This window comes from Trifolium pratense, linkage group LG4 (assembly GCF_020283565.1).
Source record: "Trifolium pratense cultivar HEN17-A07 linkage group LG4, ARS_RC_1.1, whole genome shotgun sequence".
Lineage (NCBI taxonomy): Eukaryota > Viridiplantae > Streptophyta > Magnoliopsida > Fabales > Fabaceae > Trifolium > Trifolium pratense.
In genome coordinates, this window is record NC_060062.1 from 44,408,269 (window position 1) to 44,433,809 (window position 25,541).

General features: G+C 30.5%; 4 protein-coding genes across 5 annotated transcripts; 1 reads left to right on the top strand and 3 right to left on the bottom strand.

The window, feature by feature from the left end:
* Nucleotides 1–7,744: 7,744 nt before the first annotated feature.
* Nucleotides 7,745–9,791, bottom strand: LOC123923886 (MLP-like protein 43). The gene is made up of 2 exons (XM_045976635.1): nt 9,534–9,791; nt 7,745–8,352 (listed from the first exon to the last, which is right to left on the bottom strand). Exons 1-2 carry the CDS (start codon nt 9,724–9,726, stop codon nt 8,075–8,077), a joined length of 471 nt encoding a protein of 156 aa, XP_045832591.1. The 5' UTR covers nt 9,727–9,791; the 3' UTR covers nt 7,745–8,074.
* A 1,889-nt stretch (nt 9,792–11,680) lies between these two features.
* LOC123923887 (MLP-like protein 43) lies at nt 11,681–13,595 on the bottom strand. 2 transcript variants are annotated; one of them, XR_006814507.1, is made up of 3 exons: nt 12,585–13,081; nt 11,979–12,308; nt 11,681–11,916 (listed from the first exon to the last, which is right to left on the bottom strand). XR_006814507.1 is itself a non-coding variant. In XM_045976636.1 (2 exons), exons 1-2 carry the CDS (start codon nt 12,817–12,819, stop codon nt 12,031–12,033), a joined length of 513 nt encoding a protein of 170 aa, XP_045832592.1. In that variant the 5' UTR covers nt 12,820–13,595; the 3' UTR covers nt 11,681–12,030. The 2 variants fall into 2 exon arrangements, 1 of the variants encoding a protein (XP_045832592.1); XM_045976636.1 differs by having other exon boundaries at nt 11,681–12,308; nt 12,585–13,595.
* Nucleotides 13,596–17,406: 3,811 nt separating this feature from the next.
* Nucleotides 17,407–18,990, top strand: LOC123922736 (the record flags this gene model as incomplete). Its single annotated transcript, XM_045975429.1, has 5 exons — nt 17,407–17,523; nt 17,604–17,663; nt 17,796–17,917; nt 18,014–18,085; nt 18,654–18,990. Coding segments are annotated over 5 exons (474 nt in total), but the record flags the coding sequence as incomplete, so codon positions are not given.
* Nucleotides 18,991–20,435: 1,445 nt separating this feature from the next.
* LOC123923888 (subtilisin-like protease SBT4.3) lies at nt 20,436–22,992 on the bottom strand. Its single transcript, XM_045976637.1, has 2 exons — nt 22,607–22,992; nt 20,436–22,215 (listed from the first exon to the last, which is right to left on the bottom strand). Exons 1-2 carry the CDS (start codon nt 22,956–22,958, stop codon nt 20,477–20,479), a joined length of 2,091 nt encoding a protein of 696 aa, XP_045832593.1. The 5' UTR covers nt 22,959–22,992; the 3' UTR covers nt 20,436–20,476.
* Between the last annotated feature and the right edge of the window lie 2,549 nt (nt 22,993–25,541).

The following is a 25,541-nucleotide window of genomic DNA, read 5'->3' on the forward strand; positions in this document are numbered from 1 at the left end:
GGGAACAAACAAAAATTAACTCACTATTTTCTATTTGTGTAATTGAGAGGTATGCCGGTTACAACTGAGATTTTAAATTTCCTTGATTTATAAATGACGGGCTAAATTCAAGAGATTTTAAATACTACTTGAATTCTTTTGATTTTTAAATTCTATTGTTTGGATAAAATTATGATATTCTCTCAATTGTAAAATTATTTATTTGGGTAATATAATTAAATTTCTTTCATTTAATTTAATATTGTTTATCTTAATATAATAATTTCAATAAAAAATTCGACCTGAACTATAATATTGGCAGGAAAATCTAAAATCATCGTTAAACCCAAAAATCGACACAAAATCCTAAAATTGACCATAAGTCATGCAGCAAGTGTCCGTTCTCCTGCCTAGTGTCCATCAGATTAAATGTGGAAGGAAGTTTCACAAGGATATATAGGGAGAACAGCGAGGATTCTGATAGTTGGTTCGTATTATTATTATTATTATTTCTCAATTTAACATTTATTTTTCCTTCATATTTTTTTTATACACTATTTCTTGTTAAATCGTTGTGTTGCTTTCATTATGGTTGTTTTAATGTTAGAGAATGAATGGCTACTTGTTAATTAAGTGATGCATGTTTTCTTTCTTTCTTTTTCAGGAATTAGTGGTTCAGTAATGTGAGTGTTTGAGTAATATTCTATAGGTCATGAGTTCGATTATCAGTTTTATGGTAAACAAAAAAAAAAAGATGCATTGAATTTTTATTTTATGTTTATATATTTTCTACACAAGGAAATTCAAAATAACCACAATGTGGATGGTTTGTCTCATTCAAAACCGATCATGATCCGTCAAGTTTGGGCACACAATGTAGAATATGAATTCAATCGCATAAGTCAAGTTGTAGCAGATATCCTTTCGTGTCAATGGACACTGAATTTTTCGGCATCATTTATTCACCCAAAGTTGATGCCTCTCACCTCTACCTTCCGACCTTTATGATTACTTCGATGCTCTCAAACTCATTCATCTGGGTCTCAATTTATCAGATGCAAGTGGCAACCTACCTAATTTCGGAACCGATAACTTATTTGATTGTTATATATTAAAAAAATTATCTTAATGATGAAGGAATTTTATTCCGAAATATTTTCATCGGCCGGTACTTATGAAACTAGCTTTCTAATTTTCTATAGATGCATTTTTAAAACTATGAACCGGCTTTCTAATATTAGACAAGCCAATAAAGTCATTATGATTGGTCTAGTGGTGAAGAGTTTGGGTAATACGGTATAGATCATGGGTTTGATCATCAGCTCATTGTAAACAAAACAAAAAAAAGACAAGCCAGTTGATTGAATTTGTAATGTTTCATAAAATTAAAGATTGAAACTAGCTTGCAAATATTAAATGACATAAAAAAAATATTTAATAAATATTTAATTTTTCCCCAATAAGATAACAAAGGTAAATGATAAGGAATAAGCTTTAAGCTATAAACAAATTAAATTAGTTTATCAAAATAAATTATAAGTAGATAAAGTAAGCTATAAGTTCTTGAGAAAAAAATGTTTCCAAACAAGTTTTTTTTTTTTTTTCAATAAGAACTTATAAGCTATTAAGCATAAACTCAAAATTTGGCATTGTCAAATAGTTCCTTAATACATGAATTAGGAAGAGGAAATTCTTGTAAAAAATATATCGGTGGTGTTATGCAAAATTTCATAGAATGATAATACCTTCATCCCAAATTATAAGTCAGTTTGACCATTTTATACAAATTAATAAATGTAATTAATTTCATATAAAAAAGAAAGAGAAATTATGAGTTATTTTAAAAAAATTCAGATTTTAATGGTATGAAAAAAATAAATTAATGAATTGTAACAAAATAATGATAATTAGAGCTAAGAGTATAATAATAATAAAAATAATGTTAAAGCCTCATTTGTATTTTAAAACAACTTATAATATATACACAATAATGAATTTAATGAATGTAATAGGGGATAAAATTTACAATTATTTTCTATTTCTAACATATATATATATATATATATATATATATATATATAGAGTCAGGATCCGTTGACACCAACTAGTTTGACACCAAATGTTACACCTCTCAATAACGTTTTAACCGATATAAATTTTATAAAATCCACCGTTAGATTGAAAGTTTACATCATATAGATCATTTGTGTAAAATTTCAAATAAATCCAAAATCATTTGATATGTTATTGAGATACATCAAAATTAACGGTTTTTGTATTTTTTTAAATGCCGTTAATCTTTATGTGTCTCAATAGCATATCAAATGATTTTGGATTTGTCTGAAATTTTACACAAATGATCTATATGATGTAAACTTTCAATCCAACGGTGGATTTTATAAAATTTATAACGGTTAAAACGTTATTGAGAGGTGTAACATTTGGTGTCAAACTAGTTGGTGTCAACGGATCCTGACTCATATAATATATATATATATATTATCATATTACATGCATGAATTTAAGAGTCATCTAATACATGAATAATTAGGGAGAATAAATTCTTTTTAGAATGTATTGGTGGTGTTATGCATACGTAGTTGGTCGATATTGGTTTTTGTAGTTGATATGTAAGACTTAAGAGTCTTTTTTTATTTGGACTCGAGAGTCATATTTAGTACACGAGAATGAAGAAAATAAATTGTGTATGATAATATTCAAAATTTAAATTTTTAATTTATCTTTCATGGTGTATTTGTGGTGTCATGCTTGTAATTGATTGGAGGTGTTCTTGGTATTTTATATAATATAAGTTGTTTTGATCATTTCCATAAATTAAGAAGCGTAATTAATTTTGTATGGAAAATGAAATTATGAGTTATTTTAAAAAATTATCTTTTATTAATGATATGAGAAAGATAAACTAAACAATTGAAAGAAGAGAAATTGATAAATTATATCTTACTGTGGACATTTATGGATATATATCCATGTATATCAATTTATATTTACTTTTTGAAAAATAAAAATGCATTTGTGTAATAAAATTATTTTTAGGTAATTATATAGATTGTCTTTCTAAAAAAAAGTATTAACACATAAAATATTAATACATTTCACACTCACTGCCAACAAAATTATTAATTAAACAACAAATATAAACAGGTGGAATAAGTAGCTCAACTAGTTAAAAAAATCAGTTGAGCTAAGGGTTAAGGAGTTGGAGGTTCTGAGTTCAAGTCCTGAGAAAAACTAACATATAATGATTAAAGAGTGCCCCAGAGACACTTGTTAGCAAGTCCCTATTTGTATGTAAGTAAATTCATATTTTGTTAATTTAAAGTTAAAATTTACTCAAATAAAAATTAGGCTTAAATGTAATTTTGTTCTTCCTATTTTTAATTTTTGAAATTTTGGTTCCCTGTTTTAAAAACTGATTTTCTGGTCCCCTATTTTATTTTATTTTTTATTTTTGATCTCAATCCCTTTTTTGGGCCTATTTTAATGACACGACAAAGTCAATTTAACATGTCAAATATGAGATGAATAAAACATCACATGACAAATAAATTTTAATGCCACATGTGATGTTTTATGTGGCATATGACATGTCACGTTAACTTTGTCATCTCATTAAAATTGGTCCCAAGATGAGATGAGGAACAAAAGTAAAAATAAAATAAGGGACAAAAAATTAGTTTTTAAAATAGGCGGATCAAAATTGCCTACAAAATATTCTCCATATAGTGAGGAAATTACATAGTACAAATAATGATTTTTTTTTTATAAGCAAATATTGAATTATAAGGAGTACAAGGGGTACCCAACCCTTATAATTCTTAAATCAACCATTACATGCTAATAATGCAACTTAAAGGATCCTTACACCAATCTGAAAAAACACAAGAAGACTTACTAGCTATTTTACCTATAAACCAAAACCATGAAATATAAATAATCTTGTCTTCTAAGGCTTTCCAATTAATAGCTTCTCCTCTAAAAACCACATTGTTACGCGCACGCCATATACACCAAGTGGTGGCCAACCAAATAACGTGACGAGCTTTTTAATATTTCTTATTTTTCAATAAAGCTCCAAAAGAGGAAAAATGTTTCCACCCGTCATCAAAAGAGATGAAATCCACATTCATCCATTTAAAAATTCGCTTCCACAACTTTTGAGAAAAAGAGCAATTAAAGAGCACATGAGATAATTCCTCTTGTTCTTCAAAACAAAAAATGCAACATAGCTCATGCGGATTAACAAGGATAGATTTTCTTGCCAAGGCCATTCGAGTTGGAAGTCTTGATAATAATAACCTCCATCCAAAAATGCTTACTTTGGATGGAACATCATTTAACCATAATTGTTGTAAAGCTTTCACTACATTTTCATCAATAGCCACAATAACTTCGCGAGAGTGAAGGAACTCGTAAGTCGAATTCACCGAAAATCATACTGGAATGATTTTTGGATTAGAAGTTACGTCTTACTAAATTTTAAAATCGAATATTGTATGATAAAAAATTGAAATATATATAAAAATATTACTTTTTTAAAATTATTCTGTTTTCTAATTGTCATATTATTATTCTGTCTTAAATATGTTCTATTTCTATTATCTGCCTATGCCTTATTTGTTTGTATTTGTTCTGGTTTTGTATACTTGCTACGCTTCGCAGAAACGGTTTATGAGTGCTTGTTTCTTCTGCAGGACACATTTCTATTCTTTTTTATTTTCCACTATAACATGAATTTTATCAGAAGCAACAACATAGAAATGCAGCATAAATAGTAATGCAGCCTATTTCAGCATAATCTATGCTCTCTTTCTCCTATGAGAGACATAGTAATGCAACATATCAAATTTAAAAAAAAAAGAAAAGACGATACTAAACTTTCTCGTGACAAAATTACAAACCAAAGTTCAATTTTGAGTAAAACAAATATTGACAATTAATCTTGTCAAAAAAAAAAATATTCACATTTAATGTTTGATATAGATATGTGAATGATTTTTTTTTTTTTTTTTGGTCAGGTTATGTGAATGATTTTTATTGGTGTAAAATTAAAATCATACTCCCTCCATTTAAAATATAAGAGAAAAAAGACGCATTTTTTATCCCAAATTATAAGGGCCCGTTTGGTTCAGGGATTTTGGAGGGGGAGGGAAGGTAAGGTGATATTTTTTTTTTGAACTGAGGTAAGGTGATATTTTAAATTTTTGTGTTTGGTTCAATTTTTTATGAGAGAGAGGGGAGGGGAGGGAATATAGAGCAATTTTTTATTCCCTCAAATTGAGGGAATTTAGAGAGAACGGGAGGAGAACCAAAATATAATTTATTATATTGACAAAATTATCCTTAATTATTTTGTTAAAATCCTAAATTATTCTTAATTATCGTGTTGGTTTACTCTCTAGGAGCAACCCTAGAGACAATCCTATTTTGATGGAGTTCAGGTTCTCTCCATTTATTATCCTTCCATTTATTTTCCATTTGGAGAGAGATAGACACATTAAGAATTAGTGGGACCCATTAAAAGTGGGTCCCACTAATTTGTGGACCCCACTAATTTTTTCATGTGTCTATCTCTCTAAATGGAGAATAAATGGAGAGATAATAAATGGAGGGAATCTGAACTCATTTTGATGATGGTGTTATGGTTTGCACTTATTTTTCATTCCCATTTAATTTAATCAGATTGGTTAGAACTAAAAAAAAAGAAAAATTCTAATCTTCATGCGCGTGTGTATGTATATAAATATATGTGTTGCTGTATGTCACTTTTTTTCAATATATGTTGTTGTTCATCCCTTGTTTATCCTTGCTAGCTTGTTGGTTTGTTTGAATATATGATATAGGAGGGCAGGCGCTGCTTATGGACGAAGTTGCGTATCGTCAGAAGAAGATAGACTTGAATCTCGATTAGTTGTTTTATCTTTTTAAGTTTGTTTTATCTTTTATATTATAAGCTTGTATACACAAGCAAACTCTAAACCCTAATTTGTTTTTCCTGTTTTCCCTCCATTTTATCTTGCAATTTTTATTAAAAAATAATACAATTTTATCTTGATTAGAATTCGAACCCGCAACCCTTCAATGCAAGACAATATTTCCAACCAATATGGCATGTATAGCAATCATGATTAAAATTATGTGCAATAATTGATAAGCACCATTAATTTTAAAAGTATATCATATCAAAATTATTGTTGACTATATTATTCATCACGAAATATTTTTATGTCTTTCCTGATCAATATTTTTTTTCTACCGGATCATAAATTTAGAGAACAATTATCATGTGAGATTTGGAAAGTTATTATCACGTGTAATTTAGAAAGTTATTATCAAACTCAATTCTGCTAAATCAATTTTTTTTTTGCAATACAACCATAGTCATGTCACTAATCACATTCATTATTTTGATTTTAACATTGCAGATTTAATATTAACAGATGATCAATTGATACAATATGCACTAGCAGACCAATTGTGATTTAAATTATGTCCACAAAGTGTTAACCTCTATCAACTTTCATAGGAAAGATTTTATACGACAATTAAGCACCATCAATTTTCATTGCACAATTTAAACAATTAAAAACCGATAATCTCTTATATTATAAGCTTGCTAACATAAGCTAACCCTAAACCAAATTTTTTCCCTCTCATTTTCTCTTTCTTTTTATTGCAGCTTTATATTAAAAAAATACAGATTTGTCATCGAACCTGCATCCCTTACTTACAATAAAACCTTTCAACTGCTAAAACTTGTGCTTCAATTATGAAAGAATTTAAGAATCCTAATATGTTAACCCTATTTTCAATAAATTTGAACGGCGGAATTAATCACAATTTTTATTTATTTATGAATGTCTACTTAAGTTTATGTTCTTGATTATGTCTTTGATTTTTTTTAACCTTTAATTATCATCAATTTTTTAACCTTTAGTTATCAGCAATTTTTTTTAATAAGTAAACAAAACGATGGGGTTCCAAAATTATTTAAAAAATATATAAAATATAAAATAAGCACATAATTTTTGTATTTTATTTTTTATTGTTACATATTACACCTAATTAGAACCATGCGCCGCATGGGTCAAAGTTCTAGTTTTTAGTATTATTAGTTGTTATTATCCTTTTTTAAAGTTTGATATTATTAAGATAATTTTCTTGTTCAGAAAAAGATAATTATCTTTTAAAGATTTTTAAGGGTAAAAAAGTAAATTATTTTTCAAATATTTTCCCTCTCCTTGTGAAACCAAACACATATTTAAATAAAATACCTCTCATCTCCTTCCCTCTTTTGAACCAAACATATATTTAATTAAAATATCGTCCTCCCCTCCCCTCTATTAAAATTTCTCTCCTCCGCTCCCTTTCATCTACCTCGAACCAAACGGGCCCTAAGAGAAAAAATAAATACTTATTTTTTTAAAGATTTTTTTTTTGCTTATTGTCATGAAATTAAATGCAAATTATATTTAACTTACTTTCTTTCATTTATTATTCATACCAATCAAAATTATTTTTACACCTTCTCATGCGACTTATTAAGAAAAATACAAAAACAATACTCCAAATTTTTTTTTTCTTAATAAGTATATTCTTTTTAAAAAATTTGTCTTAAAATTTAGGACAGAATGAGTATTAGATAAGCAATCCACAATATATCAATGGAAACTTAAGTCTCACAAATTTAGATTAACACTCATAACATTTGTATATAATAAAAGACTTATTTCACTTGTCGATATTAGTCGAAATCGAAACATTTTATTTATATGCTTTACAACCCAAGGTGGACAAGAAACAATCCAGCTCACACCTAATACACCCGACTCTTATGAACAAACAAACCATATGTATCCACTTGATGACAGAATTAACCCCCGAATCAGATTAGGCGATCCAGTGGGCTGGATACCGGTGATAAAAAAAAAAAAAAACATATGCATGCATAATTGAAAATACGTAACATGTCATAGAGACACATAGAGGAAATTAAATCCTCATTTATTTGTCACACATAGATATAGAAATCAAACTAACACATGACATGAACTTTTTTTTGTTCATAATTTGTTTAGTTCTTGTATTCAGGTGAAAGGTGAGCATCAACATTTTTGAGAACTTCAACACAAAAATGGAACATGGGGTGAGGATTAGGGACATTGTTATTGAGCTTCTCATATTCAACACTCCAATGCACCACACCTCCTTCTCTTTGTGGAACAACTTGCATTATGAATTTGAAGCTCTTGTAATCCTTCAACAAATCTCCACCCAACACTGTGTTTGTTAATTTGTTGTTTTTTTTGTCTAAGCCTTCAACCCTTATCTTAGCAACACAAGATTTTCCAGCTTTTTTTGTCCAAATTAATCCCAAACAAAAAAATAATAATTAAATAAACATATCTTTACACAAGAAAGTGAGCTACCATACAAATTATATTCATGATCTTATATATTATGTGATGTTACAAAACTATATGCAAATCAATCATATATATATATATATATATATATATATATATATATATATATATATATATATATATATATATATATATATATATATATATATATATATATATATATATATATATATATATATATATATAAACACATTATTAATAAACTTGAATTCTCATTTTTAGTTAATGAGAAGATTTGATATCCAATTTAATATCAATGAATTTTTTTTTTGTCTTAAGAAAAATATATTGAGACAACTTAGTCCCTAAATTTACTATTTAAAAATAGTGAGAGTCATATATAATAAACACAATATATTGAGACAACTTAGTCCCTAATTTATGGGGAATATTTTAATATGACTCTCACTATTTTTAGATAGTTAATTTTATAATAACGCAAAAAAAAAATGAAAAAAAAAAGTATAATATTTTATAGAAATTTATACTAAGAATGGTAATATAGTACGTCTCAATGTACTTTTTAAAGATTTATATCAAAATATAAAGAGGTCTGTTATTTGGATAACATAAAAAAGTTGTCTGGTGTAACATCATATCCAATATTTAAGGTTGAATTATAAGCTTGCATGCAAATTGAGGTAAAAATAAAATAATAAAAAATAGGAAAAGTTGGTAGGACCGAAGTGTTATATGGTGTCTGACAATTTAAAAATGTCCGAATAAAATTTCTCAAATATAAATTCGTGGTTTTCAGCCATGTTTTTCAAAGAAGTTAAAACTCTTCGTAAGCTAAGTTGATTATATATGAAGGAATAATATGTTTTCGAACAGAGTTTTAAATATGAGTTTGTCTAACATGTGTAATATTACACGTGTTAAATTAACCAAAAGTAATAACTTTTTATTAAAAAATAATAATCATTTATTAAAAAGTTATATATTTACTATAAAATATGTAAATTTCAATACAAACTTACTATTTTAAACGTATCGACATGTGCAAATTCACATGATAGAAAACCTCTTCAAATATAAACCAAGTTGAGTTTATACTAGTTAGTATGTTGTAAAAAAAAAAAAAAATTGAGTTGGAGGGTCACATACCAAAAGCATAAGTCCAGGATATAATGGAACCCTCGGTGCCCCAGTTACCTTCTTGAAGGACAACACTCTTTACTTTATCAGGGCAAACATTGGAAACATAGTGTGTCTTGTTGCAAAAAACATCATAGAACTGCTTAGGAGTGGCCTTAATAGGCACATCCATTTCTATCTTTTCAATTGCAGTTGCTACCATATTAATTTAATTTGTTTCACCCTTAATTAGAAAGACTCAAAATTATATTCTTATCTCATTACTTAGTACTCCTAGGTATATATAGAGAGTTAGTAACACATGACCAACAAAAACGAATTCTATTCTTTTATTTATTTTTTTTTACTTAAAAAACGAATTCTATTCTTATATATCATTACCTAGTCAGGTATTATATTCTATTCTTATCTCCAATACTCCTGGGCATTATATAGAGAGAGTTAAGTAACACATTACCAATAAAAACGAATTATATTCTTATTTCTTTTTCTTTTTTTTTCTTTTTTTGATAAATTCTATTCTTATTTCATTAAGTGGGATCCAATACATAATTTTATTTATATCTATATAATTTTTTATATAATTTATTGTAAAAATCATAAATTATTGAAGTTGCTAATCTCTAAAAAAAATTAATAGTTTCTCTTATAGCTTATTTAGGCCTTTATCTTTTCCCCCTAATGATTTGACTACTCTCAATATAATTAACTTTCTTTACTACATCTTTTTTATAAGCTAAGAGAAAGCATAAAAAAATATTTAGACATATATATATATATATATTAGTTATCTTGGCATGCCCGAAAACCTTCATCCTCTATCATATTCTCAAAATAATAAATTACATATAAAAAAGAAAAGTCTACGACAGAAATAAAATCGGGACATAAAATCTAACCCAATAAGACCACACAAAGTGTAGGTCAATCCAAACGCGTAATGAAAACACTTAAAACAACCTTAGATAAGCCTAACACTAATCAAAGGTATAACAACCGATGAATGGTGCAACAAAAACAAGCAATTGACTCTTTCGAGCCAATCAGTCAAGCGTCAACTCAGAGCATGACGATGATAACAAAAACAATATGAAACCTCAATGGTAATACATACGGATATGAGACCTTCAGCTATATGAAACCTGCAGATCTCAACAAACCGAAAACAATCAAAGAATCAAGGTGCAGAAACACGAGTCGGAGACACAAACAAGCCATAAGCACTGACACCTGTGAGACCACGACGGAGATAGGCTCACTCTGGCTCACCTTTGTAACAAACTGACTCTAGATCATCAATCAAACATCCGATGAAGAAACAGAGCATGAACCAAACCTCCATTACCCTCCAGAATCCGAACCGAGCGACACCAGAGGGGAAAGGTTAAACCAAACTCAAAGGATCGACGGTGGCGCAATTGGTTACATAATCTATATATTTATAGAGAATAATATGCCTAAATATCTTTTTGAAGATTTTAGATTTAAATATATTTTAGATTTATGTCTGAAATAAATGATATTATTAGGATTTATGTTTTATATCTTTGTTTAGAATATTTAGTATTTGTGCATTGTAGTCCACACAAATTAACGGTACGTTAATAAACACAAACAATCAATGTGTTTTAGACCACATATTAAAAATATTTCCATTCCCCTTTGTTCGAGTTATAGAATTTGAACTGAGATATGACATTGTTCCAGTTCTAAAATCTGAATTGAATTTTTACTGATTCGAGTTCTAGAATCCAAATTGAATTTTTATTTGTTCGAGCTCTAGAACTTGAATTGAGGTTTTATAGTAAAATTCATGTCTTGTTCTATTACCGAGGTTTACAGGAAATTTCAGGTCTTGTTCTATTATTTTAATCTGTATTTGAATTTGTCATTTCTAGTATAACTCAATTGGTAGAAACATTGTAATATGCAGTAAAATTTAAACTGGAGATCACTTGTTCACTTTAAGGGGCTATATTCTAGCCACTAAACATAAGTTAACGAAAAATAATAATTTACCACATGGGAAAAAAACGAAAAATAACTCAATCTTTTCTATTTGTGTAAATTGAGAGAGGGTTAATGGTAAGAGATGATACTAAACTTCCATAACATGACAAATCAAAGTTCAACTTCAAGTAAAAAAAGTACTCACATTTAATATTAATGTTTCACATAGATAGTAAATTATATGTAGATAATTTTTATTGGTGTCAAATCATATTGGATAAGTTATCCACAATATATCAATGCCAACTAATTTATATGCTTTACAACCCAATGAAGGTGGACAAGAAAACCCCAGCTCACACCTAATACACTCAACTCTTATTTTTTTTGACAAACAAACCATATGCATAATTGAAAATACATGACATAGAGACACATTAATGATTTATTTGTCACACATAGATATAGAAATCAAACTAACATATGACATAGAGACACGTTAATAATTTATTTGTCACTTGTACATGAGCTTTTTTTGTTCACATTAATAATTTGTTTACTTCTTGTCCTCAGGTGCAAGATGAGCATCGACATATTTGATAACCTCAACACAAAAATGGAACAAGGGGTGAGGATTAGGGCCATTGTTATTGAGCTTCTCATATTCAACAATCCAATGCACTACACTTCCTTCTCTTTGTGGAACAATTTGCATTATGAATTTGATGCTCTTGTAATCTTCCAACAACTCTCCACCCAACACTTTGTATGTTATTTTGTTGTTTTCTTTGTCTATGTCTTCAATCCTTTGCTTAGAAATTGAAGTTTTTCCACCTTTTTTGTTCAAATCCCAAACAAAAAAAAGTAATTGAACAAACATATCGTTACACAAGAAAGTGAGCTGCCACACAAATTATATTATGTGATGTTACAAAACTATATGCAAATCTATTGCGCGCGTACACACCGCTTAATAATATTTTAACGAATATAAATTTTATAAAATTCACCATTTGATTGAAAGTTTATATCATATAAAATTCACCACTTAATTAAGTTGAAGCTAAGTAAGTATGTTGTAAATAAAAATTGAGTTGGAGGGTCACATACCTAAAACAAAATTCCAGGATATAATGGATCCCTCAATGCCCCAATTACCTTCATGAAGGTCGACACTCTTTACTTTATCAGGGCAAACATTGGAAACATAGTGTGTCTTGTTGCAAAAAACATCATAGAACTGCTGAGGAGTGGCCTTAATAGGCACATCCATTTCTATCTTTTCAATTGCAGTTGCTGCCATATTAATTTTGTGCTGAAAACCAATTCTATTCTTATCTCTCATTACCTATATAGTACTCCTAGGAATTACTATACAAGAGAATTAAGTAACACATTACCAACAAAAACGAATTCTATTCTTATTTCTTCTTTTTTTTTATAAAATTCATTAAGTGGGATCCAACAATTCCCTACAACAACTACAAGCAAATGACTATTTCGAGCCAATCAGCTTCAAATCAGGGCATGACGATGCTAACAAAAACAATATGAAATCAATGATGATATACATATATGAGACCTTCAACTATGAAACATGCATATCTTAACAGACCTGAAAACAATCAAAGAATTAAGGTGCGGAAACACGAGCCAGAGACACCAACAACACAAACAAGCCATAAGCACTGGCAACCGTGAAACCACGATGGAGAGAGGCCCACTCTGGCTCGCCTTCGTAACAAACCGGCTCTAGATCATCAATCAAACTTTCAATGAAACCACGATGGAGACAGGCCCACTTTGGCTCACCTTCATAACAAATTACCGGCTCTAGATCATCAATCAAACTTTCAATGAAGAAACAGAGCATGAACCAAAACCTCCATTACCCTCTTGAATTCGAAACGATCGACGCCAAAGGGTCGAAGGTGGCACAGAGAAAGCTCTCGTCGCACAACCACTCATTGAGTCTACATCACGGCGATTGTAAAGGTTCTCACCTATAGAAAGCGGTGGATGACGAAGGAATAACGGACGCGTGCAAGGGGAGAGAGTGGACGGTGGTGGTGGCCAGTTGAGAGAGAAAATTTAAATATATTTTAAATTTATTTTTAAAATAAGATATTATTACGATTTAGGATTTCTTTAGAATTTATAGGATTAGTTTTTGTGCATTATAGTTCACACAAATTATCGATGCGTCAATAACTACATAAATAGTCGGTGCATTTTAGACCATAAATCTCTGCATTTCCCTTGTTAAAGTAATAGAATTTGAACCGGGGTAGGGATGACAATGGGTAGGGTATGGGTAGGGTACTATAGTATGCATTCCCATACCCGCAGTTTGAAAAAATACTCGTACTCATCCCCATACCCGCGTGGGTAACAATCTTTGTACCTGTGCCCATACCCTATGGGTATTCAAGTACTCATACTCGTACCCGCTACCCGTATTTTTGCTAAAAATAAATCGATCAATTATAAAATATCATATCATTTTAATAGAATTAATAAAAATTCAAAGATTTTAGTGTTGACTCATGAAAATTATAAATAAAAATATTACTAATCTCGTGCTAAAGTTCATATCCTTATTGACATACTCATATTGTGTTTGCGCTATATTATAAATAAACATTTTTATTAAAAATGTATAATAGTTTTATAGTGTTGTATTTTTTAAAAATTGATATACATATATTACTATATAATAATATAAATAAAATAAATATATACTATATGGGTATGGGGCGGGGTGGGTACTAAGGTACCCGTACCCGCACCCATACCCGTTCATTTTTGCGGGTAATTACCCATATCCGTCCCCGTACCCAAAATGCGGGTTTTTACCCTACCCATTGTGGGTATTTTGTGCGGGTACCCATTGGGTATGGGGCCAATTGCCATCCCTAAACTGGGGGGTCACATTGTTCGAGTTATAGAATCTGAACTGAATTTTTACTGTTTCGAGATCTAGAATCCAAACTGAATTTTTATTGGTTCAAGTTCTAGAACTTGAACTCAGGTTTTATAGTAAAAGTCAAGTCTTGTTCTATTATTTGAACTTGTTACGTTCTTTCGCGTATAAGCATAACTCAGTCGATAAAAATATGATAATATGTAGTAGAGTTTGAATTCGAAATTCCCCACTTGTTCACTTATGTTTGGTTAGAGATTCTACCAAAAAAAAAATTTGAGAAGAGATATTAGTTTATTGTGGGACCCATCAATTTTCCTTTTCTTCTCTCATGTGCGAAGAAATGTGAGAAAGCTTATCTTTTTTGGCTAGTTTCCAACTTTGCCCCTGCATTCACAACAATATCCTATAGGAGTTGCTTGGAGTACTGTACTAATAACAAATTTAAGTATCGGTTGGCTTGGTTTTTAAGTATCGGTTGGCTCGGTTTTTATTCCTCTTATTTAGAGTTTACGTAAACAACTTATGTAATTTTTATATATTATTATAAGTTTGTCAAGATAGTTCATGATAAAATAGCTTATAAAATTATAATTTTCACGACTGTGAACTTATAAAATATCATAAAACTTAATTTATATTGCATAAGCTATTTGCATAAGCTCAAAAAAAGCTAGGCCAAATGGACACTTACTCTACTTTACGTCATTATTTTTAAAAATAAGTTTTGGTCAATTAATTAAGTTGATTTAATTTATATAACTAATTGAAATCAACTCAGGAATTTAGTTGTCACGACCCAAATTTCTAATCGTGACCGGCGCACAGGCCACCGCTAACTAACCCTATATTTAGCCTGGCAAGCCTAATACAATTTAATAAATATACTTAGTTAAACTATAGAGTTACTGAAATTATAGCTCGACAGGGAGGATCCCTAGTCCTACGTATCCCTAACGATTAGGGAATTAGAGCCACGTAGTTCTCTAAGTGTTGGTTAACTATCAACAAGGTATATAAAACTATTTCATTTCATTATGTACACATAGACCACATTATCTCTTCGTTGTGGTGAACGGATACATAGACCACATTATCTCTTCGTTGTGGCGAACGGATACCTATACTACATTATCTCTTCGTTGTGGCGAACGGATACCACCTTATCTATTTGTGGTGGCAAACGGATACCTATACCACATTATCTCTTCGTTGTGGCGAACGGTAACTTTGTATTCCCAATAATGCATAAAAAATATAGTTTTAAAACAATTTGCATAATTAAAATCAATTTTCTTTCTCTTTTTCTGTTGGTTCCAATTTGTGAGTTAACACTATCTTATCTTTTAAATACAAAATTTAAGGAACTAATGCTTGTCTATAAGCATTATTCTAGTTATCTAATTACTCTACAACTATGATTAATAATTTAGTCACATTTCAATGCCCTTACAAGCTTAAAACCCACAAAATCTAACGACGGTAAAAACAGAGGGCCTAGACATTCTGCCCAGTGTTGTTCCTAATCAATTCCAGTAAAGCTCAACAGCTCATTCTATGACATTCTACCATTTTAATTTAACTTATACTAAAATTTGAGTATTTTAACTACACATGCTGCACTTCACAAACTTCATTTACATTCTAACTACCAAAACATCATTAAAACATGATTTATCAAGTACAAGATTCTAATATTTCCAAATCCATTAGTTTGTCCACAACTTATTTGCATGCATTCATAAATCATATCTCTTTATGACTAACTTCTATGAACAACAAGTATTCATATTCTATCATTAAAAATAATAACATTTCTTAGGGTTCTCATTCTAACCTCAAATCAATTCTATAAGAACTCACCTTGTCTTCTTGTAAGTGTTTCTTCATGGGAAGGTGAAGAGTAGAAAAGGAAATAGGGTTCTTCAAGCATTGGGGTTGCAAACCCCAATTATTTACTAGCTTCCAACTTGAACCCAAGTATCAAATCTCTTTCAATAAGTCTTCTAATTAGCTAGATGAAGCTTGTTTTTTTTTTCATAAATGAAACAAACTTTAAGGAGGGGTTGGAAAGCAATTTGATTGCTTTGTGAAGATGGAGTGTGGTTCGGCCTAGAGAAAAAGAGAACACTCTGGATGTTGGTAAGACACACCTCCATAAATATTAGTGAGTGTACATTAAGAACATTCACCTTAAATGTTATTTAACCATTTTAATTATCATTTGTTAACACACCTTCTAAAAATAGTGAGCATTATAGCAATTACATAAAGAAGTTGCTAACTTACACCCACGGCGGACCAGATTATCCGTGGGGTTAACAAATTTAGGCACTATTGAAAAACAAAATCATAATCATCCTAATAATTAAGTGGGTAAATAAGTTTTTACCCCTTGTAAAGTAGACGAGTTTTGGTTTACCCTTATAATGTGAAGATTCTCAAGTTTACCCCCTCATGGAAAATGTTGACTTAAGATTCATCATTTTGTGGAATCTTAGGTCAACATTTTCCATGAGGGGTAAACCAGAAAATCTTCGCAATACACGGGGTAGTCCAATTTTTGTTTGCAAGGATAAACCAAATTTCGCCTACTTTGCAGTGGGTAAAAATCTATTTACCCTAATTAAGTTAAACAATATATGAAATTACTATTAACACAACATGTATATCCTAAAAAGCAATGAAGTCGCCACCAAAATTTATTAAAATAGAGAAAACGTCGGAAAAATCCTTTAAAACGGAAAAACAATATTTGAAATCATATTTTGAGTTTGAGAATAGGGAAAATATTAGCACTCTACGACATTCATTCGAAAACAGTTACCTCTAATTAATTGTTCAATTTTTTTTTTGGTTTTCAGCACCAGTTTAATCTGGTTCGGGGGGTCAGTTTTGGTATCAAGTGGTTTTATTCCCCTCCCGATCGCAGTTACGGGAGATCAATGCCTGTCCATGTTCCACATGCTGCAATGATTAAATGTTCTATTTACTTTTCTATCAAAAATATATTCTGTGTTTCTTACCCCTAATGCTGGCATTTCCAGATTTGATTTTTCAAACTCATATATATGGTTTGAATTTTACAATGCTCCATTGGAAAAAGACGTCTCCTTAATTTGTGATGTAAGTAAATTCATCCTATCACTCTATTTTGTCGTACATCCTCCACAATGCACACTATTAGGAAATTTTGGTCTTTGTAGGCTATTCGAGCATGGCACATTGTAGGACGTCTTGGAGGATGCAACGCCATGAACATGCAAGTAAGTTGTTTTTCTCTTCTGCCATAGAAATTGGAAACCAAAATTTCTTTCTCTCTCATTTTTCCTTAATATTTATAGTGAATTTTTTCAAACATGATTGTATTGCTTATAGAACTGGCATGATTTTGACAGTTGTCACAGTCTCCATTTGAAAAACGACCAAGTTATGATTATATTCAGGGAGCGAATGTAACACCAACTACATTTTACAACATTGGGGATCTTGAGGTTCAAGACAACTTGGCTCGAATATGGTGCAGCACTAATTGCATATTCCTTTAATGCTTTGTTGTACATATTAATGTAATATGAAATGCAAATTCTAATAATTTCTTCTTGTGATATTACAGGGTGGATATTGGAACTAATGAACCACTGATTCTAGATGTTTTGATAAATGCGTTGACCCAGATAAGTTCTGAGTATGATCCACTAGCTCTGTTCATTTAGTTAATTACTATTTTGTTTTAAAGACTGCTTACTCACTCCACTCGCGGCCGCAGTTTGAGTTTTTGAGTTCGTCTCTTCTAGCCTATCCTTCTCTCCTAGTCCACATGTTTGCTATACTAAATAAAATGTGTTTGCTATCAGTGTTAAATAGCAACTATAGCGCTCTATAGCGTAGCAGAATTTGAACGAAACATAATTGTTCCGCGATACATTATTTAATACAATTTTTTGTCAAATAGCTGCTGTAGCAGCGATATAACACTATTGTGTAGCAGAATTTGATCAAGCCACTATTTTCCGCGATTTACATCATTCTATCTTAAATAAAATATTTGAATGGTCTCGTGTTTCTTTTGAGGTCCATGCCTCTCACTATTTGCGTGTGTGTTACCTATGCAGGAGGGTAACTTGCTTTTTAGCTTGTTCTTCCTTTAGTACTCATGTTTTGTGTATCAGATAAAACGTTTTAGTCTTCCTTTTCTTTCTCATTACATATTTCTTTTAATTCCATTAATTGATTTGGCTCTTTGTTTTTGATAGCTTTGTTGGAATCAAGCAACTAGTGTTTGGTGGAGAAGAATTTGAGAACTGGAATGAGGATTTAACATCAGAGGATACTGGTTATGGTGTTCACAAGGTCTAACTAATTGTCTAGGCATAGTCATATGAAGAGAAAATCATGATATGTATCTCTTTTGGTAGGACTGTTCATGGTTCAATTCAGGCAGAAAACCGAACTGAACAATAACCAAAGTTGTAAGCATGTGTCTATTAACTCAAATAGTAAATCATTTGACCAATAACATTAGCAACAAATTCCATGAACAAGCTATGAGGAGTGAGTAGATATATAGAGGATGAAATTAAATTTTGAAAAGTGTTTGCAACACTCAATTTAACACCCATTTCAACATAATCTCTTTTATTCGGTGAAAGTTTTGTGGGTCCTATATATCAGTTTATGTGTGACTTATTTTTTTTAAAAAATTAATTGCATATATTTGTTGTAGATTTCTGTTTGGTCGCTTGCGTTTAAAAAGTTTCAAGTTAGTTTTTTTCGTCAAATTTCTATTTAAATCGTCCACAAGGTTAACAACTTACCAGGTCACAAGTTAGTATTTGTAGATGCGGACAACTTAGAAGAGTACTACGTGAAAATTTAAAATGAATTTTTTAAAAACGTTTTTTAAATTCATTCCGTTTGTTATAAATTAAAAAAATAGTGATTTTAATGTAAAATAATTTAAAGATTAGTTTTTAGAGATTTTTAGAAAAGTTGAATTTACTTTGTGTTTGTTTATTATAATAAAAATCATTTTTTTGTAAACAAAATAATTTTTAGTTTGTTTGGATACAACTTATAAAAGTGATTTTTTTAATTACAAATAACTTTCTTCTTTTAACATTTCTTTTCTCTCTCCTCTAAAAAAAATCTATTATTTATAAGCTACTCTTAGTAGCTTATCATTTTTAGCTGTTTTCTGATTATTTTCAGCTTCTGATTATTTTAAAAATCTGTAACAAACAGATGCAAAACAATTAAAAGTGATTATTTTTATAAAAAAAGTGATTATTTTCTAAAATAAGCTATAACAAACGGCCTCTCAATCTGGGGGTAGATAACCCCATACAATCAGCGACTATCTATAGTAATTCACTAAGTTAAGATGGACAAACTTCATATGTCAAAGTCTCGTAATCAATAGAACAACCAATATTAGCGAGAGCATCGACACATTTATTAGCCTCTCTATAAGTGTGTGATACTTCAACTTCTCAATCAAGCTCCACTTTGTTGAGACCCAATCTTCTAATGTATCGCAACCCTTCAAGTACTCCCCAAAGCTATGCAACAAAAGAACTGCATGTCACTACACATTTAGCAAAACCTCCTATCCATTCACGGATCACTCCTCCACATCCAACTTTGTGATTATCCTTATTTGCACCATCTGTGTTTAGCTTAACATAATGAGGTTTAGGAGGCACCCATTTAATCATAGTAACAACTTGTTCTCCAACTTGTACCAGTTAACAGCATTATTTAAGCTGTAATGTATCAAATTTGGCAGCTCTCTCATAAAAAACACACCTCTATTTATTGTACATGGTAGGTAGACACTTTGCTGTCATATAGATTTATATGGTTATAGGGCTTAATCAACCCTCTCATGGTTTCTTTCTGCAATTAAAACTATCATTTAGCTTTCTTTTTTTGTTTTACGAGTATTAAATTTTAGATTATTATGAAAATCAGCATGAACAAAAACAACTATATATATAGAGATGCAAAGTACTATAATTTAGTGGATCACTCAATAATCATATATTTAGTTATTTTAATAATATAACAATAACATAGTTCATGATGATTTTTGCACAATGATTGGGCTCTTCACATGGTGGGTGCCATCTGACCAAACAAGCGAGGATGAAATCGCAGTTTGATTTGATATTGCTCTCCCAACAACAGTGACAACAAATGATTGTTTCTCGTTTAATGATCTGAATGAGAGAACATTTGGTTTCACACTAATCTTGATATTTTGAATTGGTATGATAGTAGCCCTGTAGGTGGAGTTGCGAGCGCCAACATTTGTAACTGTTCTATGAATCTTGACATTGAATCGTTTACCAGGCTCAATAGGAATCACCAGTGAAGGATAATTTAAATCTTTCAGAAATGATATGTTGGAAGCTCCATGGCAACTTGAATTATCTCCACTGATCTTCTTTATTTTGTCAGCATCATAACCATAATTACAAAGCATTTGCACGTAATCTTGCTTAGTGATGTCATAAACAAGTCCAGGGTGAACAGCTTGATGTGGATTGATATTCCCCGATCCGTAAGCAAACTCACCTGCCATATCATTATAAGTACCATTTATTGGTTTCGCTGTGGTCATAATGGCAGATTTGATAGCTGCAGGTGACCAATTTGGATGAAATGATTTCACATATGCAACAACTCCAGCAACATGAGGACATGCCATAGAAGTTCCAGATATTATGTTGTATTTGACGCTTCTTTTGTCATCCGGATCCCCTGTGGGTGATGCTACAGGTGAAAATGCAGCCAAGATATCCGATCCCGGGGCACTTATATCTGGTTTCATAATTTCTGGAACCAAAGAATTTGGACCACGTGAAGAGAAAAAGGGAATTCTAGGAGCATTGTTGTCATGGAGAGTTTCTTCACTCTTCAAAATTTCAGCTACAGGGTATTTAGTGGAATTTGTGTAAGATTTAACATGAGCATAGTTTTCTGGATCCATGTTAAGTGAAGGTTTTGCAGTGACCACAGCAAGTTCATTTTGAGATTTTGGAACTTGAACGATTGAACCAATTGCACCATTCATATAAGCCAATACTTCACCCCCTGGTTGTCCACACAAAACAAGCTTACCCCTTACCATATTTTGGTCCATACAACCACATATTTCAGGAGTTACATTTGCAACTTGGCAAGATTTAGCATTATGCACAGCTATTGGAAGTTTTCTTCCATTTGAGGGGATAGTATTAATTGACTTACCAATAAATGTCTTTCCATTTCCAAGAATGACCTTATCAATAAATTGACGATCAATGGAACTTGCAGCAACACTAAATAACCAAGGTGCATTACTAGAAACACTACTTGGCCTGGGACCATAATTTCCCGCTGCGTGTGCTGTGAGTATCCCTTTCTCCATGGCATGAAAAGAACCAATGGCAATAGGATCTTTCAAAAATTCAACGGCAAAGGGGCTCCCAATTGAGATTGTGAGGATGTCAACTCCATCAGCAATTGCATCATCAAATGCACCTAAAATATCTTTGCTACTGCAAGTACCATCTCCTTTGCATACTTTGTATACAGAAATCCTCGAAGACGGAACTCCACCTCTCGCAGTGCCTTTTGCAAGACCATAAAAGCTTGCATCTTTCACCTCTCTTCCACTTGTTGTTGATGCTGTGTGGGTTCCATGACCACCAAAATCTCTTGCAGTCTTTTCTTCATCGGTGTAAAATCGTGCACCAATGATCTTGTTGTTGCAACTGAAGTTACCACCACCTGCGCAAACTCCCTTCCACTTTTTTGGAATCGGACCAAAACCTAATCGATCATAGAAAATAAATCACTTTAACAAATCAATACGCTCAACATATATAGATGTTGCATTTTCTTCCTACAAAATGAACAATAATACTGCTTCAATTTTTTTAGATACTCATGAAAGCTTATATAAATAATTACTAACAATGCTAACTATATAATATATGAAAGTTTACAATTGAAAAAAAAATATTTTACGTTTAGAAAAACATCATTTATAAATAATTTGACGTAAAAGAGAAAGTTAATTAGTATAATCATCACAAATTATTTTTAATTAATTGACTATGTATCATTTTAAGAGGGACTGATATTTCGTACCTATGAATAATAAAGCATGATAATTCAACTATGATATTATGACTAAGACTAATAACATTAACATGTATACCTTTGTCATTGAAACTTTCAGCTTCTGGCCATATTCCGCTGTCTATGACTCCAATCACCAAATCGCTCTCGATGGTTTGATCTCTTTCGATTGATCGAGGAAATCCAAGGAAGTCCCATGATCTTGTAGTTTGTAGGTGATAATTTTGGCTTGGAAAAACAGATAGCACACCTCTCATGCTAAGAAGTTTTTCCCTTTGTTGATCGTTCAGTATGGCAGCAAAACCATTAAAACTCCTCTTGTAACTTCGAACTAAACGGTTTTCTACATCGTCGCCATCAATTACTTGTTGCAACATACTGAGATGATGATTGGTTGAAAAATATGATGCTCCTGTAGGAAGTGAGCCCATATATACGATGTAAAGTTTACTGCTTTCATCATCCATTTCAGTGCCATCACACACTAAAAAAATTGTTGATGACAAAACCGCAAACACAAAGAATAATAAAAGAACATTATGCTTAGACATTGTTTTTGTGAAATACTGAATAGTTAGCTCAGCTCATACTGAAGCAATATATGTTTACCTATATATAACAAAAAAACAAGACCATATACTATATCATACATTTTATCCGATCTTTTTTATTAGAGACACTTTATCTTTTTAGATTCATTCAATATTTAATGTATCTAGTCTATATTGTATATCAGATACATTAATTATTCAATGAATCTAAAAAGATAAAATGTCTCTTATAAAAAGGACCGGAAGAGTGTTCAATATAAATAAAGAAAAAAATCATATATTCAATGAACCTAAGTAAAGAAAAAATCATATATTCAATGAAAGTAATTTGGTCAAAAGTTCATCTTTAAAACAAAATCATGAATTGAAACTCTCTAAATAAGTTACTATAAATTTGAGTATTAAAAAAAATAAGTTACTATAAATATAAATGGAAATACATTCAATTTATAAATAAAAATAAAACAGTTTACATAATTGTTTTTTTACCGAAATAATATTAAAACTATATTAGTATAAAGTTATAATAACTAAAAATGGTTTATTAAATATTTTCTCTGTTTTTTATTATAAGAAAAAAAATCCACTTTTTAAGTTTATTGAATAACTTATGTATGTGGTACATAATATAGATCATATCAATTATTCAATTAACTTAAAAATCAATTTGTTACTAAAAATGGTTAATACACATTAAGGTGGATGTCGGTAAGACACACCTCCATAAATATTAGTGAGTGTACATTAAGAACATTCACCTTAAATGTTATTTAACCATTTTAATTATCATTTGTTAACTCACCTTCTAAAATTAGTGAGCATTATAGCAATTACATAAAGAAGTTGCTAACTTACACCCAGGGCGGACCAGATTATCAGTGGGGTTAACAAATTTAGGCACTATTGAAAAACAAAATCTTAATCATCCTAATAATTAAGTGGGTAAATAAGTTTTTACTCCTTGTAAAATATACGAGTTTTGGTTTACCTCTATAATGTGAAGATTCTCAAGTTTACCCCCTCATGAAAAATGTTGACTTAAGATTCCTTCATTTTGCCCCTGTAATGTTAGCAAGTTTTCGTTTACCCCTTGACTGACCATGCCACATCATCATTTTGTGGAATCTTAGGTCAACATTTTTCATGAGGGGGTAAACCAGAAAATCTTCACAATACAGGGGGTAATCCAATTTTTTTGCAAGGATAAACCAAATTTCGCCTACTTTGCAGGGGTAAAAATTTATTTACCCTAATTAAGTTAAACAATATATGAAATTACTATTAACACAGCATGTATATCCTAAAAAACAATGAAGTCACCACCAAAATTTATTAAAATAGAGAAAACGTCGAAAAAATCCTTTAAAATGGAAAAACAATATTTGAAATCATATTTGGAGTTCGAGAGTAGGGAAAATATTAGCACTCTACGACATTCGTTCGAAAACAGTTACCTCTAATTAATTGTTCAATTTTTTTTTGGCTTTCAGCACTAGTTTAATCTGGTTCGGGGGTCAGTTCTGGCAAGTGGTTCCATTCCCCTCCCGAGCAGGAGATCGAACCGTGATCCTCTCTACCAAGTTCAACACCAATCACCACTAAACCAACTAATGATTGGTTTATTATTCAAAATTTATGTTAACTTTAAAATGTTTATTTTTTTCCTTATTATTGAATGCGAATTAAAATTCAAATCTGAAATGAAAAACTTTTGTTTTTAAATAGAGGAAAAAATATTTTATTATTATTGTGCTTTACTCCTAAGTATCTCCCGATGCGATGAATTAATCAAAGCTATGTAGTTCTTGAGTATAAAATGTTTGTGTGTTGGTTGATTTTTAAAAAAAAAATTGCATTGTAGTAATAATTTGCGAATAAACTGTCAAATATCCCCTTAAAATTTTAAAATTCGTCAAATACCTTCCTCAAATTTGGAAATAGGCAAATACCTCTTGAAATTATAAAAAGTCATCAAATTGCCCCCTGACGTATTAGTGAGCAATTTGATTGACTTTTTATAATTTCACAGGGGTATTTGCCTATTTCCAAATATCAGTGGGTATTTGACGAATTTTAAAATTTCAGGAGTATTTGGCAGTTTATTCAATAATTTGCGAAAATTTGTGCGGAAATTTGATTTAAAAATTGAGTGCGTCAATGACAAGTTTGAATGATTTGCTTTGAAAGGTTGTCGTGATGGGAATTTAAGAACTATCAAGTTGTACAAACTTGTGTTCTAAACTTTCATGGATTATATACTGATGTACATCAAACTAATCCATCAAATTAATCCATTCTAAAAATAAATATTTTTTAACTTGTTTAACAAAAAAGTTTGAGAACAATCAAATTGTCAAAACTTGTGTTGTAAATACTCAAAGATTAAAGAGATATACATCAAAATAATCCTTAATAATATTTGTAAATTTAAAGAAGAAACAAAATAATAATTTTTTTAGGAGA

Bases quoted from the DNA above. Each gene is read 5' to 3' on its own strand.
- LOC123923886 (XM_045976635.1), bottom strand. From the start codon at position 9,726: ATGGTAGCAACTGCAATTGAAAAGATAGAAATGGATGTGCCTATTAAG. The intron at 8,353-9,533 runs GTATGTGACCCT...GGACAAAAAAAG, and splicing joins ATCCTGGACTTATGCTTTTG to CTGGAAAATCTTGTGTTGCT.
- LOC123923887 (XM_045976636.1), bottom strand. From the start codon at position 12,819: ATGAGAGATAAGAATAGAATTGGTTTTCAGCACAAAATTAATATGGCA. The intron at 12,309-12,584 runs GTATGTGACCCT...TGAACAAAAAAG, and splicing joins ATCCTGGAATTTTGTTTTAG to GTGGAAAAACTTCAATTTCT.
- LOC123923888 (XM_045976637.1), bottom strand. From the start codon at position 22,958: ATGGGCTCACTTCCTACAGGAGCATCATATTTTTCAACCAATCATCAT. The intron at 22,216-22,606 runs GTATACATGTTA...ATGATCGATTAG, and splicing joins TGAAAGTTTCAATGACAAAG to GTTTTGGTCCGATTCCAAAA.